This window comes from Mytilus edulis, chromosome 10 (genome assembly GCF_963676685.1).
Source record: "Mytilus edulis chromosome 10, xbMytEdul2.2, whole genome shotgun sequence".
NCBI classification, from domain to species: Eukaryota; Metazoa; Mollusca; class Bivalvia; order Mytilida; family Mytilidae; genus Mytilus; species Mytilus edulis.
This window is the reverse complement of record NC_092353.1, coordinates 72,240,359-72,261,521: the sequence shown is the minus strand read 5'-3', so window position 1 is coordinate 72,261,521 and position 21,163 is coordinate 72,240,359. Positions and strand designations below refer to the sequence as shown.

At 33.3% G+C, this 21,163-nt stretch overlaps 1 protein-coding gene across 1 annotated transcript; it reads left to right on the top strand.

Annotated features, from left to right (window-relative positions):
- The first annotated feature begins 849 nt into the window (after window positions 1–849).
- On the top strand, window positions 850–20,646 carry LOC139492540 (acid-sensing ion channel 4-A-like). Its single transcript, XM_071280703.1, has 8 exons — window positions 850–1,090; window positions 4,586–4,961; window positions 6,398–6,496; window positions 7,351–7,498; window positions 13,636–13,695; window positions 18,167–18,254; window positions 18,522–18,628; window positions 20,487–20,646. Exons 1-8 carry the CDS (start codon window positions 972–974, stop codon window positions 20,636–20,638), a joined length of 1,149 nt encoding a protein of 382 aa, XP_071136804.1. The 5' UTR covers window positions 850–971; the 3' UTR covers window positions 20,639–20,646.
- Window positions 20,647–21,163: the final 517 nt, after the last annotated feature.

Sequence of the window (21,163 nt, the reverse complement as noted above, 5' to 3'; positions counted from 1 at the left end):
CTTATGATTTTGTTCGGTTTTGGCCGATGTTCGGTTTAATCAGGTTGACAATTTTGAAATTTGATATGACGGTGCTTAAGAATAAGTTTGGTTTATACAGGTTTTCGGTTTACGCAGGATTTGGTTTAGCCAGGTTTTACTGTACATCTAAACAAAAACAAAAAGACACCAAGTACAGAGTTGAGAATATTCACAACAATTGTACTGACAGCTAGTTCAAAGCCAATACCAACTAAATTAATAAACAAAAATTATGCTGATAAAGTCTATAAAATTGCCATAAAGTTGTTTTTATCTTCTGCTTTCTATGTAAGGATTTTGGCTTGAAGGCATGGTTTGTCGGACGAGGCTATTTTGCCACATGTGGAGTAAAATATATACCTACCCTTTCAGAGCACATGAAATCACCCCAAGATTGTGGTGGGGTTCGTGTTGCTTAGTCTTTAGTTATCTATGTTGTGTCTTGTGTACTACTATTTGTCTGTTTGTTATTTTCTTTTTTAGCCATGGCGTTGTCAGCTTATTTCCATCTATGAGTTTGACTGCCCCTCTGGTATCTTTCGCCCTTCCTTTGTTGGTGAACTAAAATAATTTTCATTGATTTTCTCTTATTTGATCAATAATTATTATGTATTACTGATATACAAATGAATGATTAGAATACCAGTCCCAATAGATTCAAAAGCCGGTCAATAAACTTTCAATTAATTAATATTTAATTGTCTAAAATTTTCTGTTGTATCTTGATAATTATCCCTTATTATGATCATAAATCATAAATAAATAATGTCTGAAAGCTTCATATTGTTCTCAAAATTCAAAGAGGAAAAGTTGATTAATTAGGTTCGATGATTGCATTCGGCTCGGAACTTACTTTGTGAAGGGACCGACATCATGCAGCGTACTATTTACGAGCGGATAGATAAATACTCTTTTACGTGAATTCATTTATTGAACTAACCACTTCGAAAATGGAGAAAAAAGAAGATTCCGGACCAAGTTTGTGGACAAATTTCACAGAAACCACAGGATTTCATGGTTTAAACAAAATGACGTTTGATAAGAAATATCCAGGACGTGTAGTTCGAAGGTACCAATTCGCTGTTTTAGAATCTAATACAGTATGGGTAATACTTTCAAAATCGTACACCAATACATCGTCATTGGCTTTCACCGTTTTGCAAATGACGTGACGTTATTCTCATTTTGGGGTACCAATTGAAATTACCCTTAGTCTTTTAGATTTTGAAACCACGAATTGTTTAATTTGATTTTATGCATTTTATTTCAAAAATTTAAATTCAACATAAGAAAAGAAAATAGAATTGTATGCTGTTATCGTGCATATGAACCGTGCAGTCAGATTATATACAAATTCAAAAGTTATTATTGTCGTGAAACTTACATTAATAATTGTACTTTACCTATCATGGTTGTAATCACAAGCTCTTGTGTATATAATGCAGATACATTTTTTTTTTAATTTATTTTTTTGTTTCTTAGTATGGATAGTAAAATTGGAGTTTTTCTCTGAGCCGTTTAAATCACTTGAAACTAGGTGAGACATTCACAGAAGTTATAGATATGTATTATAAATGTAGAAAATTGAATATTTTAATCAACAACAAAAATTATCTGCATCATATTCCCAAATGCCTGTGGATGTATTCCTGCCCTTTAATATTAAAGCTTGAAAAATTCATCAAGACTTTATTTGCAGTAACGAAATTGTGTCAGAAATTGACATTTCGTCAAAAGAGAACCATAAGAACTTTTTTGTCAATGGTGTGACATTTGACCTCCTTTGCAACTACTTATAACCGTGTTTGTACTAACATGAGTAACACGACGGGTGCCACATGTTAGGCAGGATCTGCCAATCCTTACTGAGCACCTGATATCACCAGGTTGGGTTCTTGTTTCTGAGTTTTTTATGGTGTTTTTATGTACTATTATTTGTCTGTTGGTCCTTCTTTTTATAGCCCTGGCGTTGTCAGTTTATTTTTGACTTTTCAAGTTTGAATGTCCCTCTGGTATCTTTCGTCTCTCTTTTGCAGCTAGCTAAAGTTGTGGTCAAATGAGCAATCATTCTCACATATTTCATTTTTTGAATGTTAGATATATCTTACATATCCTTAGTTACGAAATCTGACAGCTAGTCGGGGAATGGGAGTTGAACACGGTTGGTCTAGAATAGTAGGACGCTCTTGTTCCATATATTGCAAATGACATGTACCTATCAGTAAGAAGTTGTACGTATTATGAGATGGCCTCTTTGGAATTATCCTCTTTGAGATACACTTATTTAATTTAAATAAACTTATCATAGATACCAGGATTAAATTTTGTATTTACGCCAGACGCGCGTTTCGTCTACTAAATACTCATCAGTGACGCTCGAATCCAAGAAGGTTCAAAGGCCAAATACAGTACTAAGTTGAAGATCATTGAGATCCAAGATAAAAGTATAGCAGTGAAGAGGTTTTAATTCAGTGATTGTCGTTTGTTTATGTGTTACATAATTCGTTCATTTTTTATATAAATAAGGCCGTTAGTTAGCCTTTTATAGCTGACTATGCGGTTTGGGCTTTGCTCGTTGTTGAAGGCCGTATGGTGACCTATAGTTGTTAATTTCTGTGTCATTTTGGTCTCTTTTGGAGAGTTGTCGCATTTGCAATCATACCACATCTTCTTTTTTATATTGTATAATTACAAACGAGACAGCTGTCTACTAGGATCCATATGACGTGGAGTTGAGCAACAATAGGTCACCGTAATGTCTGGGTTTGCTAGAACTTAGGTTTTCAGAGTTGTTCTTGGAATTGTTCTATTATCATATTTCGTTGTGGTCCTGGCTTTCTTTGACATGAGTTGTTTTATTTTTGCCTTGGTATATTTTCCTCCCTTTATACAGTCAGATATATAAGATACGTTACTATATGAGCTAAATGTAGTATTTAACCATTTCTTTAAAACTTTCAATCAACTTGTTAAATACTATATATCTGAAAAATAAAGATATATAGTATTAAAACCAGTTGATTGAAAATTTTATAGAATATCTCGGGATTGGTAGAAATCCATTGTTAGACTATTACAACGTTCCATTAAAAACACCCGAAATAGGGATATTAAATTAAGACACAATCAATTATATAATTCATCGAATCAGGATAATTCACAAAGTATTTCAGATCCTATAAATATTTTATTATTTAATACACATTGCAATAAAATCGAATGATTGAGCAAGATTGATATATCATCAAAATCTTGGGTAAATCAATTCAATTCAATTCAATTCAAATCTTTATTGTCATTACACTAGAGACACAAGTAGTTATTCTTCGAAAAGAGATCATTATTTTTCAAGACAGCATATCTCATAATTTAAAATGTTTGTTCCAATTATATAAAGCACATTGCAAGAAAATCGACTGATGAGCAAGATTATCTTCAAAATCTTGAAAACCTTTATTTACGTAATTCTTTCCAATTACATTCATTGCATGTAAAATTACACAACAAACTGAAAACAAACAATATCAAAAAGATCATTATCAAGTAAATATTCCCAAAGTCCCCTGTCTTAAGTTCAATAAACAGTTTTAAAAAGGAACCAAGCTTATTTGACAAAATGCGTGATTTTGGGATGATAATAATATGTAATTTTATTGACTAGTACTGTGGATTCATTATTATTCGTTGGATACTAATTTTCGTGGATTTCGTGGGTACGGCATAACAAAGAAATTAAATGTTCAACGAATATCAAATTTTCTATAGGCTTGTATGCAGACTTCGTCAAAACCAATTGATAAAATAACCACGAACATGTAAGTTTTCCTCAATCCACGAAAATACATGAATTCACAGTATATTACTTAAATCTAAAAATTGTGTGTTTTTAAAAATGTATATAATATAAATATAAAATTTTCGATTTTTTTTGTTAATATCCCAATATGAAGTGAAATGAATTTCATCTCAATTTCTTTTAGCAATCAATCTACACAACATCAAAATAAAACAAAATTTGAAAAAAAAAAATGATCCGTCTTTTGCAAATAATCATCCACTTGTATTCACGTCCACTTGTATTTTTGTCCATCTGATGAGTTAAGCCTTTTTCAACTGATTTTTATAGTGCGTTCTTATGTTGTACTGTTATACCACTGTCCCAGGTTAGGAGGAGGGTTGGGATCCCGCTAACATATTTAACCCCGCCATATTATTTATGTATGTGCCTGTCCCAAGTCAGGAGCCTGTAATTCAGTGGTTGTCGTTTGCTCATGTGTTACATGTTTGGTTTTTGTTCATTTTTTTTACATAAATAAGGCCGTTAGTTTTCTCGTTTGAATTGTTTTACATTGTCTTATCGGGGCCTTTTATAGGTAGGGATTTCTTTTTTTCATTTTAACCTTCTTTTTTTTACATTGAGAGGAGGGACATTCTGACTTTAACAGTGCTTATTAAAAAATGACAAAACAACTTCAGGGTAACCCATTTTAAAGCTAAATAATAGGATGAGTACCGTAATAGGAAACACACATATTTTTTTATTTGGCTTTAACACATTTTGCAGTGCAGTCTGGGCAGTAGTTTGGCTAGTGTGTGCTACCGTTCTCATCTATATTATTGTTACTCAGCTAATGAACTATTACAGTTATCCATCACTTTCTTCAACGTACCTTCGTTTTGATCAACAACTTGCGTTTCCGGTCGTAACAGTGTGTACCAAGAATCCAATGGATTTTAACAGCGTATCATTGTATTTCGATCAATCTTTTGTGGGTCACTCGGAAATACCAGTGCTAGAATATACAGATTTTTACTTTTATGAGACTGCTTATATGTGTGGATGTGCATGTAGAAGATTTAATGTCAATGGAACGTTTTTGACAAGTCAATATGGAATATCGTCTGGTTTGTTTCTTGAAACAACATCTACAGAACTGCAGGTATGTAGAATAAAATGATATCATAGATACTGTGCCACAGAACTTTAGGAATTATGGATGAGATAATTCGACTAAAGGCATGTTTTATCAAACTGTTTAATGTCAATGTTTGAAATATGCTGAGTTAAATTGCAACATATATTTGCAATTTGTTATTTCAAATATAAACGTTTACTTACTTCTAAACAAAACATTTTTGTAACAAAGAAAATAAATGATCAGGTGTAAATAGAGAATATCATATGGCGTTTTCAATATCGCATCCGTATCAACCCGAGACACCAATAAAATCCAAAAGCTTTGCTCGAGGGATTATATTGGTTGATGGTTGATACGATCTGTGATATTGAAAAAGCCATATCATATACACTTTATTATAAACATATACCTGAAGTAGATGTTTTTTTATGTGACATGACGTCATACAGATAAGAAGGTTTGACATGACGTCATACAGATTAGGGTTTTGATAAAGCATTTGCAACAGTGACTGCAATCGATGACGTGACGTCATACAGATTAAAGGTGTGATAAAGCTTTTGCAACCGTGCTGATATCGATATCATCACGGGTGGCTGTTACAGCACGCTTGCCATTAATTGTATTACACATACAATTTATCTGTATTTACTACTTAGTATATTATAATGTTTTTGATTACCTTTATATTGAAAAAGTCAACAATTTATTTCAGCAACGTTGGAAAATTATAATTCAAAAGTTCTTTGAAGTAAAATTTAAGATACAATCTTCTAAATAATTAAAAAAAAAAAAAAAAAAAAAACAATCTAGGCGCCACACTACAAATTAAAACAAGTAGATTTTCATTACTTACAAAGTAAAAATATATATCAGACGAATTCTACAAGTCCACGGACATTAAATCAATATCTTATAACCGTCAGCTTCAATAGACAAACAAAAAAACCTTTGCAGCGTAAAAACATAGAACGATTGACGTCATAGACCAGGAGTTTGAAACGTAAACCATTAAATTGTGTTTAAATTGAGGAACACATCAACAGGACAATGATCTCAATCTCAATTTACGACGAACAACTTTAATCCTACTAAAGTATACAGATGAAATGATTGTTAACAGACTGAAAGAGCAATGGATGAGTTGTTGGTAACTGTTAATCCAGAAAATTTAACTTTATATAGATGCTTTTATTTAGACGAAAAACACAATGGAATTGATTTCTCAAACCAATAGACAAATTAGGTTATATAAGATATGAAGAATTATGATAATCGGTTCATTTAAAAAAAAAAAAAAAAAAAAAAAAAAAACCAAGCCCTATAAAATTCTATTTTATGCGAGGGCAGATTTTAGATTTTTTCATTTGAAATACACAAGGAAAACAGAATGTTGATGCGCAATGCTCCGCTGTTCCTCATATTATCAAAAGAATATTTATGTCTGTTTTGATCAGATTGCCATTCATGATCCTCAAGAAGATCCAAATATGGCGAGGGATGGTAGAACTGTGAGAAATGGCACTGAAACATTTATAGAAATTCACAGGAGAGAGGTCAGTATTCGATATTTAAGTTTGAGTCAAACTATAGATCTATACTTTTAAATCATTGCTTCAGTGTGGTATAGTTGATGAAATTACATTTCTGACAATATGATCAAAACCCTTCCATTTTGATTTATAAGGTTTACAATTTGAACCATCTGAAATACAAAAAATGTTTTTTTTTTTTCATATGACCACTACCGACCAATTAAAGGCCACTGGCAAACATTTATTTTAGTTTAAACATATATATTTATAGTGGATTAGAAAACAAGTTTTGCAACTTATATGAATCCCTTTCCACTTTTCGAAATTTACAAGGGTGTCTTTAACGTGCAAAGAGATATGTCTCTCTCTTAACACGAGTCATCCATTTATCGTCCCCTTCCGACGGACTATCATCGTTTCCTCGAAACCATACTCGCAAATGGTGTAAAGGGAGAGCCGAAAATTTAGTCCCAAAAATTTTCATTGTGGACGGGAATCGAACCAGGAACCTTGTGTAAGTAGTCCGATGCACTAACCACTACACCACGGCTCTCTTTACAAATTCTTTAAAAGGAAGGTTCAAATAAGGAGGTTACATATAACCTCCTTTATATGTAACCTCCTTTGTTTAACTGAATTAATGAGTTGCATTGTCATAAATTATGTCAGCTCTTCGAACTTTCCCGAAGTCCTGCGTTTATGAGCTTCGGTCCTTGATTGGAAGTTGCACAAATGAAAAGTGATCGTTGTATTTACTTTTAATAAAAATATTGACACATAACCTCATTTTTCAACAATGAATTATTCAATTTATATTTAAATTTTTAAAGACACATGTGTGTCAAATTTATTAAGAAATAAGTTATATATTACAGTATAAATCTTTACCAAGTCCATACATAGCGTATGGAAATCAGATTTGTATAGACGACGCCAATTACAGCTTTGTTGATTGCAAACGTAAATGTTATAACGAAATGTTGATGAAACGGTGTAGTTGCACGATGAATCCTTCTCCAACAGGTACTATTAGTAGTTACTAAATTAATGCATTATAAAAGGAAAAATACGGTAAATCGTAATGAGAAAACATTTTCTGAACTAACCAACTTACACCGTGTAGAACGCCACATGCGGGGTGTCGGCTTTGTTTGACATGGGGTGGCAATTTTGAAGCGACGAAAATGTAACAAGGTAAGTTCAAGCATCAAAATTTCTTATTTTTAGAACTCTCAGTACCATATAATGAATTGCACGGAAGGAACCTCAACATAATCTATTTTCTGAAAGCGGAAGCAGTCGTTTTCAGTGCTCAGTTTTCTCAAACACCTCGCCCTAGTTTTCCGCGTTGCAGATTTTGAGGCTTTATATGCTAATTTTGGTATAAAACTATTTTACACAACTACCCTCCGTATCATTTATTTAGAATTGTATTCCTCTCATTGACTTATACCAAATATCACTTTCTTAGTTAAAATTAATTGGTTTTAAAACTGTTAAAATATAAAGTTTCGCTCGGGGTGTTAGATTATGCGTCGTAAAGGGTAGAGGCTTGTCATAAAAAATGCATATTTGCATGTAAATTAGTCTGCATATGTGCATTCTATTTCAAACACATCTACTTTACCATGACAAAACAAGGATTTTTCATTTTGCCTGATTTTGGTCTTATAAAACATATGCTTTTGATTTTATTCACATCTTCTTTACCATGACAAAATAGTAAAAAATGGTTTAAAATATTTAGTTTTCAAGCTGGTAAACGATTTCTTTTTCTTTTAAGTCACTATCATGGTAAAACACAAACTGTTCGCCAACCTCCTCTTCGTGGTCTATTTCAAATCCTTCTCGTTCCATTTTTTTAAAAGATACATACGTTTATGCATTTATATAATGTCTAATCAACAATTAATCTAATCTATTTTGGCGTCGATCAGTTTGTGAAAATAAACTGATACAGTTACTAAATAATCATTTAGATTTGCATTTACGAAATTGAAGACAAAAAATCATGGAAAGATTAAAGATAAATCTGTTCATAGCATTTAATTAAGTGTATTTGTATTCAACTCAATATAAATCATTAGTGATTTGATAGTTAATCGGGTACACCCTTCATCATTCATACGTGTAATTTTCATATTCTTACGTCCATTTGTCAATATAAAATTGAGAAAAGAAATGGTGAATATGTCAAAGCGACAACCACCCGACCATAGAGCAGACAACAGCCGAAGGCAACCAATGGGTCTTCAATGTAGCGAGAATTCCCGCACCCGTAGGTGTCCTTCAGTTGGCCCCTAAAATATACATACTAGTACAGTGATAGTGGACGTCATACTTAACTCCGAATTATACACAAGAAACTAAAATTTTAAATCATACAAGTCTAACAAAGGCCAGAGGCTCCTGACTTGGGACAGGCGCAAAATTGCGGCGGGGTTAAACATGTTAATGAGATCTTAACCCCCCCTATACCTTTAGCCAATGAAGAAAAGTAAACGCATAACAATACGCACATTAAAATTCAGTTGTAGAGAAGTCCGAGTCGGATTTCAAAAGATGTAACAAAAGAAAATAAATAAAATGACAATAATACATAAATAACAACAGACTTCTAGCAGTCAACTGACATGCCAGCTCCAGACCTCAATTAAACTGATTGAAAGATTATGTCTGCATCATATGAATATCCGGCACAATCCCTCCCATTAGAAATAAATGTGTTTAGTTCCGATGCAAAGACCCTATAAGTGAATCAATATTAAAGCCAAAATGAATGAAATCTTTAATGACCTGACAACAGTATCGCAACTATATCACTTTTCAATAAGTCTATTTAAAGGTTTTGTTAGTTTCTGAGGAGAATACTGACATGTTTGTGCTTTATAAAGAATATTTCCATAAAAAATTGGATGTGAAATACCTGAACGTATAAGATGTCTGCATGTTGAGTTATATTTACGAATTATTTCCTTATATCGGTGATTAAATTTAGTAAATTTTTTGACCAGTTTCTGATATCGGAAACCCTGGTGTAATAATTTTCAGTAATACATAAATTTCTCTCGCTAAAATCTAATACGTTGTTACATACACGAGAGAATCGAACAAGTTGAGATATATAAACACCATAAGATGGTGACAAGAGAACGTCACCATCTAAAAATGGATAATTAACAATAGGAAATGAAAAATCATCTCTTTCATTGTAAATTTTTGTATTGAGCTTCTCGTTAATGATATAGATATCAAGATCGAGGAAAGGGCAGTGGTCATGTTTGTATTTCAAAGGTATAATATAAAACAAACAACATTACACTTCTATTCATATCCATTTGTTTTCTACTTTGAGGATTTATTTGCTATGTTTATCAATAAAAATGCACATTACTTAAAAGACTAAAATATTGACCAAATGACATACCTTAAGTTTGTAATTTGTCATTATAACAGTGTAGGTGTGTTTGAATAAAAAAGTATCAGATAGAGATCGATTTATAAGAAAATTTATTCTTTTTTTTTACAAGCCTCTACCCCTTGCGATGCAAAATCTGACACCCCGAGCGACACTTCATATTTTGTTGAATAACAGTTTTAAAATCAATTAATTTTAACTAAGAAAGTGGTATTAGGTATAAGTCAATGAGAAGAATACAATTCTATATAAATGAAACGGAGGGTAGTTGTTTAAAGTAGTTTTTATACAGAAATTAGCATATAAAGCCTCAAAATCTGCAACACGGAAAACTAGGGCGAGGTGTTTGAGAAAACTGAGCACTGAAAACGACTGCTTCTGCCTTCAGGAAATAGATCATGTTGCGGTTCCTTCCGTGCAATACATTATATGGTACTGAGATTTCTAAAAATAAGAAATTTTGATGCTTGAACTTACCTTGTTACTTTTTCGTCGCTTCAAAATTGCCACCCCATGTCAAACAAAGCCGACACCCCTCATGTGGCGTTCTACACGGTGAAATTATATCATAAGATAACAAAGAGCTTATTTTATACACATTGTCCCAGAGAATATCATCACTGTACGTTGTTTTCAGCGCCCCTGTGTTGAAATGAATAGACATGATGCGGTTATTTTCTTTTATGGAGTAAGTTCGGTATGGGCCCTTTTGGGAAACACATATATTTATTAAGTGCCTTTTTTTATAAGATAACTTGTCGAGTTTTTTATTCAAAGCGTTGAAACTCTTATAATTCCCTACCTCCAGGAATAGATCATTTTTTTGATTCATCAAAGCCCTTTATAACTACAAATGTACGTTGTTGAAGCATCATCCAAACTGTTTTGATTGGACGCCACTCATGTATCTTATATTAAAGAAATGTGCATACTAAATCGTCAATCTGGTATCACTACGATGTTCATAATTGAAGGGCAAATAACCGCCCGCAAAAGGACTTTAATGAAAGTTTATTAAGAATATGGAGAACCAACGGAAACCATCATGATATTTCATATAATGGAAGACATCTAAGAGTAAAGGAGAGGATTGAAAACTTAAGGATTGTGTACGTTGGTGCTCAGTGATGTCAATTTTCTTTTCAAACAGATATAAGAAGATGTGATATGAGTGCCAATGATACAACTCTCCATCCAAGTCACAATTTGTAAAATCAAACCATTATAGGTCAAAGTACGGTCTTCAAGGCTTCAACAAGGAGCTTTGGCTACAATGAACAGCAAGCTATAAAGGGCCCCCAAAATGACCAGTGTAAAACAATTCACAAATCATTACAAAGATGTAGATTTTTTTTCACTTTTCGTCGTTCATATAAAAAAAAAATTGTGTGGATTGATTGCCAATGAGACAACTCTCCACAAGTGAACAAAATGACACAAAGATTAACAACTATAGGTCACCGTACGGCCTTCAAAAATGAGCAAGGCCCATACCGCATAGTCTTTTTAGGTCATAGTCTGTACAAACCTAAGTACATTATAAAGATGACCAGATACTATATATAGCTACAAATCATTTCACATTTTGGATAGGCTTCAACTTTGAAGATTACAAATTCTAAGAAAATGAGAAAAAAAAGGTCCTCATCATACCTTGACCTTTCATAGTGTAATACAATATGCACAAGTGTCGTACTTGACTTTCAGCCTATGTCGTCTGCACTTTAGCTGGCCTGGTAAAAACGAAAAATTCCAAAATAACTATATTTTATTACAATTGAAATCTCATGGCAACTCTTATAATAACAATTTCAAATAAATGCTTACAATATATTTCACAATATATAGTTAATCATACATAGATATCAGTGGCGGATCCATCCATTTTAAAAAGGGGGGGTTCCCAACACAGAGTAAAAGGGGGGGGGGGGGGTTCCAACTATATGCTCCCATTCCAATGCATTGATCGGCCAAAAAAAGGGGGGTTCCAACCCCCGGAACCGCCCCCCCCCTGGATCCGCCACTGGATATTATTGTCAAGCTGTAATAAATATATAAAATGTTTCCTTTGTATAACGTAATACGTACATATTTCTGTTCTAGAGATCAATCCTGCATCGGTACGATTTCATAATATACATGAAACCACAAATATTTTCTTTATGTTCTGTAAACTAAAGCGACAAACAATGATTTCTCTAAACTTGTTCAATATCAAATATAAGCAAATAACAGAATTATACTTTACTACAAATAAATCGTGCATCAAATTCACAAATCTCATGTATACAAATTTGCATGGAATAATGAATATTAATGAACTAAATAACATTTACGGAATTATTGTTTACTGCATATTTTCACTTAAAAATCATCTATGTTAATCGCAATGTAATAAATTAAAAACTCTCATTTTAAATAAATAAAACTAAATTAAAAAGTAAATGTAAAATGTAATTTTCATAAAAAGAATGCTTTAAAATATTAAATATGAATTACCTAGTAAAAACGAAGAATTTCAAAATAACTATATTTTATTACAACCGAAATATCATGGCAACTGACGAATAGCCCAAAATACTAGCTTAAAAAGGTCGTTGCTCACGTGCTTAGAGATCCCATATTTTCTTCGTTTTACCAATGAAAAGTCTCGTTACATGATTGTTTAACTGACCACGTGATTTTAATTGGTCACTCATAATTTTGTCTTGTCAACCAAGCTGACACTTTGATTTTCGTATACCTATGTTGTAACAATCTACGCAATTGGCCGTTTCAGAATCTAAAGGACGATGGGTAATTTCATTGTTCGTACCCCAAAATGAAAATAACGTCACGACATTGGTTGAATTTCCATTGTTTTGGACGTTTTCAACCAATCACGACGTTTCGGTGTACATTTTTGAAAATATTACCCAGAATGCATTAGATTTTGAAAGGCAAATTGTGACAATAGGCCTTATTGCATACACTCTTTCTTTAATTCAAAATATAGAGCATGTATAATTAAAGTATGAATAATTATCAATATTTGTCAAACATATGTCCAATTTATTTTCTTCTAAATTGTCTATTTTTACAAATTCATTTTGAGAATAAGAAACAAAATACTTAACAAAAGAAAGTTTGTTATAGATATATTTTGAAAAATTAGCAAAATAGGAAATAAAACAAAAGTACAAACACATGGGACCTATTAAAGTTGTTTAAGTTTTCTTAAATTATATCGATAGTTTTAATAATTTTTATACTTATTTTTTTCTGGTTAAACACTTAGAAGTAACAAGTACTATTTTTGTTTTAATAGGTTTGTTTTTGATTTTTGGTTGCTTAACGTTCAAAATTTTTTTTGTGAAAAATATAAACGTATAGAGTATGACCACTGTACGTAATCAACGTACTAACATTTGTCGACTTTTGATCGCAAGTTGAATCTATGAAGGGAACGTTAAATCTTGACACAGTACACAACAATCTAGTCGACAGTGAAATGTTCACAGACAGATAATGTTGCTTCAAAATGCATACCGCTCGCTGAAAACAAAATAAAACTCGAAGGACGCAAACATGACCCGATATACGATATACATGTGCAATGGTTCTTTTACCTAGCTGACCTTATTCTTTCCTTATTTGTAACGTATTTTTTCCTTATTTGTAACCTTATTTCGTACTACATTTTGAATTAGGTCTCTTGGAAATGTTTTATAACCGGAAGTTGACATTTTTTTTTCCTTATTAGGAAATGAAACATATTGCGTGAAGGATTACAATGCCAATACTTGTGCCGCAGAACTATACGGTAAGTTTTTTTTGTATAAAACGATATATTGCTACCCAGTATGGTAATGCTATGGTTTCAGTGGTCATGTTTTGTTTCACAATTCGGACATAATCACCACGCATACTGAACATGGATTCCATGAAATTTAAGTTGAGGTTATGCTCTAAACAATAATAATGACAAATTTTAATTTTGTTTTTAATTTTCCGAAAAATAAGTTACATTTTTTGTTGAGATAAAATGTGATTGAGCAAAAAATGGTTCGTCAATACTGAGTTTTGATACCTTGCTATGTATTACCGCAGTGCCACTAGGCCACGATTGCACTACGATCTGGGAAAAAAATCATAATTTTGACGATCGTAGTACGATCTTGTAGATCGCAGTAACGTCGTATCAAGATGATGATGAGCGTGGCCAACTTTGAACATGTTCAAAACAATCGTGGTGTGGTCGTGTCGGAATCAGATCGTAGTAGAAGCGTAGTGAGAGCGCACTAAGGTCGTAGTAAGACCCCAAAGGACGCTGTATCATCGTAGCGAAAGCGTGATTCTATTCAGAGAGACTGCGCTACAATCTCACAACGACGTTATTTCGACCTCACTACGATCATCACATTCTCACCTCGACCCAACTACGCTTCCACTACGGCTATACCAAGTTTAAACACGCTGTTCAAGACCATAGTATGATTTAAGCACGCCCTTGTCGCCATCATCACGCTCTTCTTACGACCTGACTTCGTTCCCACTGCGACCATCATTCTCATTGTCATTTTGACATATAAAATATATTAATTATCTCCAGTTTTCGTTTGTCTGTATGTAATTATGACTTCTTGTCCATTTTCTCTATCGGCTCACCCATGCTTCATTTCGGGGCCTTTTATAGCTGACTATATATGCGGTATGGGTTTTGCTCATTGTTGAAGGCCCTACGGTGATCTATATTTGTTAATTTCTGTATCAATTTGGTCTTTTGTGGAGAGTTGTCTCATTGACAATTATACCACATTTTTTTTTATATTCATACATATGTGTCATCTTTGCTATCGTTCACTAAAATATCGTCATTTGAGCTTGATGGACCAGCAATAGGTTGTAATTTAGGTTAAATTGGTCGGTCTGACATTCCTGCTGGAGCTCCCTCTGCCTCTACATCAACCCCTACCATCACGCACACGTGTTCTAGTAGATTTTGGTGGCATGACTGTATTGTTTCAGAGAAATCTACGTATTAATCAGAAATAGTAGGAATCGAACTGTATTGAAATTGAACACGATGTTGACGTTATTTCTGAGAACGTAGTAAGATAGGTATGCACGTAGTAAAATCGTGGTAAGAACGTGCTATAATCGCAGTAGAAGCGTGGTAAGATCGTGTTACAATCGGATAACTCGTAGTATGGTGGTTGTGAGAACGTGATGAGCGTAGAAAGATCTTCATAAGCGTAGTGAAATCGCAGAATAAGCGCGGTGAGAACGTGGTACAATCGTAGCGGGATCGTTGTAAAATCGTATTGAGGACATAGTAGCATCGTGAAAGCAACGAAAATTTACATTTCCATGCCGCTCATACCACGACCTCACCAAGATCTGAATTTATTTTAGATAGGGGTGAGCGTGGTGCGATCGTGGCATAGTGGAACTGGGGATATGCTAGGACTCTGTCGATCAGATCAACTCGATCAAGCCCGATCAAGACAAATAACGTGATCGGGAGACAGGTTTGACTCAATCCACAAGAATGTTCGGAATAGTCTACCTTGCTCGTCATCGATCTGACTTTCTACCCGAGAGTTTTTTTTCAAAAACAGTCGAGTAAGGATCGAGAAGCAAGTCACTTGAGAAGAGATTGAGAATTCGTCGAGAAGCGATCGAATTGATCAGGAAAGGATCGTGTAGAGATCGAGTTCGGTCGGAATACAATATAAAAAAAAACAATCAGAACTCGATCTTCTCGATCTTTGCTCGACTAATGTACGATCATTTGCAGATTAACTCGACCAATGCCCGATCGCTTCCAGATCACTGCGACTTGTATATTTATATCATCCCAGACCAACTCGACCAATACCCGATCCCTTCGCGACCACATTCGACCACTCTTCGATCTCTACTCGACCATACACGAGAACACATGACTGCTACACGATTGTCTAAAAGTGTGTGCAGATATGATTAACTCTCATAACTATGCTTCCGCAAATATATATTGGCAACATTATTTTTAACTGTACAAATATTCCTCCATGTACAACACGTGTCTTTACTTTTACAAGGAAAGGTAACATTTTAAAAGAGAGACAAAACACACAATAAGAAACAATCAAACTCAGAGGTCGAAAACAAACCGACACAGCCATAGCGAAAAACGGAAACCGACGAGAAGACAAACAGCCGTCCACATAACATAGAAAACTAAAAACCTAGCAACACACGTAACCCAATAAAACCGCAATAAAACCTTGGATGATCTCAGAAGCTCCGGAAGGGAAGATAATCCGGCAATTTTGGCACGGCGGATTTTTCAAATATTAGAGTAATTGTGCAATAAAATTCATTGTTAGACTGCTGATGGCTAAGTTATCTTTCAAAGTTGGGTTATAAAAACATCAAGATTATATTTTTTCTGTTTTATGGGCTATTTTCTGTTTTGTCTGTCCGTATTTTTGTTTGCCCAGAAATGTTTGTAGCATAAAAAAAAAAAATGTGGTACAATTGCCAATGAGACAGCACTTCACAGAATACCAAAAGACACAGAAATTGTCAATTGTCGCTGCAAATGCGTCTACAGTTTGTCGTTCGTCGTTTGTTAGTTTAAACGATGCATTTCTTTCTAACTTTAACATTAAATCCATTATCTTAACGTGTTTGTGCTTGTCATAACTCAATACATTGTCTAAAATTACTCAAAATTGCAATCCCCTCTAACCAACTGGTACATTTGTTTCTACATTTGTTATGTTTAACAAACTATAACAAACGGCACACAACGTTTAGCAAACTTTGGTTAGAAAGAAATGCACTCTTGATCTATTTATAGATATATGTAAAGTTGTAAACTGTTTTAGAAAAGGTATCACTCAAGGAGATTGAAATTCTACTTTGGGTCAAATTTTGTGGAAATATGTGTCATCTTTGCCCACTTTGTGCAATATTTTTTTGGCAAATACATACAGGTTGTTGCCATACAGCAAACGGAAAATAAACATCTTTAACCATTCAACTACTGGATATCAAATCTATCAAAATTACTGATTACATATATATGCACATATTTGACAAACAGTACGCTTTTATTTGTAAGAAAGCAAGACAATTGGGATGGTATAGTTTATGTATATTGCTATCTAACAAAAGTACTAATGTGGTGTCATTTCCAAAAAAGAGCAATAAAACATATCAGTGTCCACTATGAGGAAGTTTTAATAAGCATTGGGTTTCACTTTCTTGAGTAAGTGCAAGTCTCTCAAACTGCCCACACAGTAGTCGTCGTGTCAGTCACTGCCTCACCTAAATTTCTCGGCGCTTTTTGATGTGTACACCAGATTCTTCGTCTTTTATGCACTCTACAAGCTCCTTCACGCCTCTTAACCTGTCTCTCCGAGCTCTTATCACCTTGCCTTCAAATTCAACTGCTTTATTTCTATGTAGATATTTTAAATGTATGATTTTACTCCTACCTTCTACTGACTATAACCAAATAAACGGAGAATGTGTTCATGGGACACCAATAATGTCCCAGCTAGCATATTTACCATTATAAAGGGTCATGTTTGGACATATGTGAGTGCAGACGGACAAGGGTAACACTTAATGCCTATTCCGAAGCGGCAAGGAATAAAATATTCGGACGTTTTTATGATAAAATGTATATACCCGACCAATTCCCGATTATCCCTACTACCCATATACGATCAGGTCGATGTGGTATGGTCGAGATCGGGCTGAGATCGTGAATAGTTGATTAGGTCTAGCTAGTCGAGTAAAGATCGTGCAAAGATCGTGAATTGATCGGAATTATCGAATACATATTCAGTTTGTTGTCGGGATGGAGTTGTGATGGAGTCATTAAGGAGTCGTGAATGGTTGAGTCAAGGTCGTGTACAGTCGGATGGCGGTCGGGTAGAAGTCGTAAACAAGCCCGATTAAGAATTTGGCTGAGCTTAGTCGTGGATCGAGTTGATCTGATCAGCAGTGTGAACCTATCTTTAAGGACATGGGGACCAGTCTTTACTAGGAACAAAATCTCGAAAACTGAAAAGTCAATAGAAGTCTGAAATGAACAAACCATTTTTTGTTTTAATTCTTAGACATGCACTTAAATAAACAATTAAATATAGACGTACTAGACAACTGTTATATCTTTACTGACAAGAAGCATAAACGACTCTTCCAATTGAATGGGGTACATACACAAATGTATAAACGAAACATGTTTTTTTTTGACATACATTTATTCAGTCCTACATTACTTACTTTTACAGGGGAAATATTGTCGTCAACATTATGTGTTTGTCCTCCAGAATGCCGGGTCATTAAGTATGACCAAGTATTATCATCCGTAGCGAACATGTAAGCATATTATTTTTTTGAGTTATAATTTAGGAATGGCCCCATATAATCTTAGTGATATCAGAAATTGTAATTTTTTAATATACATGTAATGTAACATTAAAATAAGTAATTTAGTTTGTTATTTTGGTTTGGAATAATTCTTTTTGGAATTATAATCATGTTTGGAAAACTTAAATCAACCTACAACAAAATATACACTAAAACAAACATGTCTATTTTTATTGTATAAATTTCAAAATCTGAAAGTTATGAATTATATTGTAGAAATGATTATCAGAGCCACTACCTGAGAATTCGGATATATCTGAAAGATCTGTCAACTACAGTAACAGAACAAGTTCCTAAATACGACGGTGTTGCGTCATTGTTAGGTAAATAAGATAAACTCCTAACAGAACAAATCTAATTTTATTGGCATATTTTAATCTCAGCAAAGATACCAAAGTTATAATAAGATGTTTTGTATACCTTACAGTCCCGTATGACTTGAAATTTGTTTTTCGGTTCTCCTTGCTTGATCTCTAAAATAATCCACGACGAATCAGAAGGTGCTACACAATACCTTATATGGCTTGTCATTTGGCAGCAGCAAAGGACTTCATACCCGGTTAAAATGAATAAATGAAGTTGTTTTCTCTCGATTAAGTTATGACTTAAAGAAATGGGGACCCTGATATTAAATCATCTTTTACAAAGTTTTTTTAATACGTTTTTTAGTCAGGAAAAAGACAGTTGTTTTCTATACGTTTGAAATGTTTAAGCTTTTAATTTTGTCATTTGATTTCGGAGTTTTCGTTTTGACTTTTCATCGAAGTTCAGTATTTTTGTTATTTTACTTTTTTCTAAAAGGATGATGTCAAATTTCCAATTGCCAACTGTCTTGTTTTCTATGTTGTGTTTGAATATTGCAGTTTGTTTTTGGTCTTTTTTCTTTTTTTCTTTTTTTACATGGTGTTGTTAGTTTATTTTCGACTTATGAGTTTGAATGTCCCTTTGTATTTTTCGCCTCTTTTTCCAAGCCAAGATTATGACAGCTGTTATCCATTTTTATACGCCCGTCAAAATTTTGACGGGACGTATTATGGTATACAAATGTCCTGTGTCCGTCCGTCCGTCTGTCCGTCTGTCCGTCTGTCCGTCTGTCTGTCCGGCGTAAACATGTCGCACCGTAACTTGAGAACGACTTATCCAAATTTCATGAAACTTAACATAGTTGTTTCTTATGATGGTCAAATGATCTGTATACTTTTTGGTGAAAATAAGATTTAAACTTTTTAAGTTACGACACTTTGTAACTAAAACAGGGGTGTGTTTTTTTCACATGTCGCACCGTATCTCTAAAACGATTCTTGATTATGGCTTAAAACTTTAAACACTTCTTAGTTATATTAATCTTAATATCTGTATACTTTTTGGTGATGATTTAAAATTTTATTTTTGAGTTATTAAGTATTTTGTAAAAAAGGGGGAGGTTTTTTTTACATGTCGCACCATATCTCATAAACGATTTATGGTTATGTCTTAAAACTTTACACATGTCTTTGTTATATTAATCTAAAGATCTGTATACTTTTTGGTGATGATTCAAAATTTTATTTTTGAGTTATTGAGTATTTTGTAAAAAAAGGGGGAGGGTTTTTTTTACATGTTGTGCCATATCTCAAAAACAATTTATGATTATTGCTTAAAACTTTACACACTTCTTTTTTATCTTAATCTAAAGATCTGCATACTTTTGTTGATGATTCAAAACTTTATTTTGGAGTTATTGAGTATTTTGTTAAACAGGGGAGGGTTTTTTTACGTGTCGCGCCGTATCTCAAAAATAATTTATTATTATTGCTTAAAACTTTACACACTTCTTTGTTATATTAATCTAAAGATCTGTATACTTTTTGGTTTTGATTCAAAATTTTATTGTAGTGATATTTAGTTTTTTGTAAAAAAATTACAGGGTTGGGGGTTTCACATGTCCCGCCGTGTCTCAAAAACAATATATGATTATTGCTTAAAACTTTCTCAGAAACTATTTATGATTATTGCATTAAACTTCCACACAAGACGTCGGGCGTATCATGCGCTCATGGCGCAGCTGTTTATTATGATGTGTTTTAGCTTATAACTTTGCTTTTCGCTAAGGGACTTTTCGTATAGAATTTTTCAAGGAGTTCTGCATTCTTGTTATGTTACTTTTTACATTTTACTGACCAGAAATATTTTATTTTGTAGCAAACCTTGGAGGACAGATGGGGTTATTTCTGGGTGCTAGTATCCTTACCATTACAGAACTGTTGGAATTTATTATATTTATCATGTGGACTTCTATTCATCGTCGTGCGAAAGGAAAGAATGCTGTTCAAAATATATCTAAAGACATTTGAATCAATCTGATAAATTGTTTTTGCAATATATTGACTTTCTACTCAAATATGTTCGAAGTTTATATTGACAATGGTACAGAACTCTGGAATCAGGTGAAAAGTACAAGTTAACATATAGAATATGTAAGATAAAGAAAATTGAAGTAAAAGATTTGAAATTAGAAATTTACAATGAGATTTTTAATACAAAGTAACAAAATGAAAAAAAAAATATACCGAACGTAAAAAAAAACCCTTTTAAACCGATGAAGTTACATTAATTGGCTTAGCAAAGGTTGAAGGCTTTTGACTTATAATGGTTTACTTTTACAAATTGTGTCTTGGATGGAGAATTTTCTTATACCTCATCTTCTTATATCAAATAAAAAACTTTTAAGCAGATGTTGGTTATAAACATGATCAGTTTTAACATTTCTGTCATGTATACGCGTGGAACATGCTGTATTAAAAAGCTAAGAAGAAAGTTATGTGTAAAGTAGTAAGGTTCTACTAAGTTTCAGATAATTCATTATCCAAAGAATCACT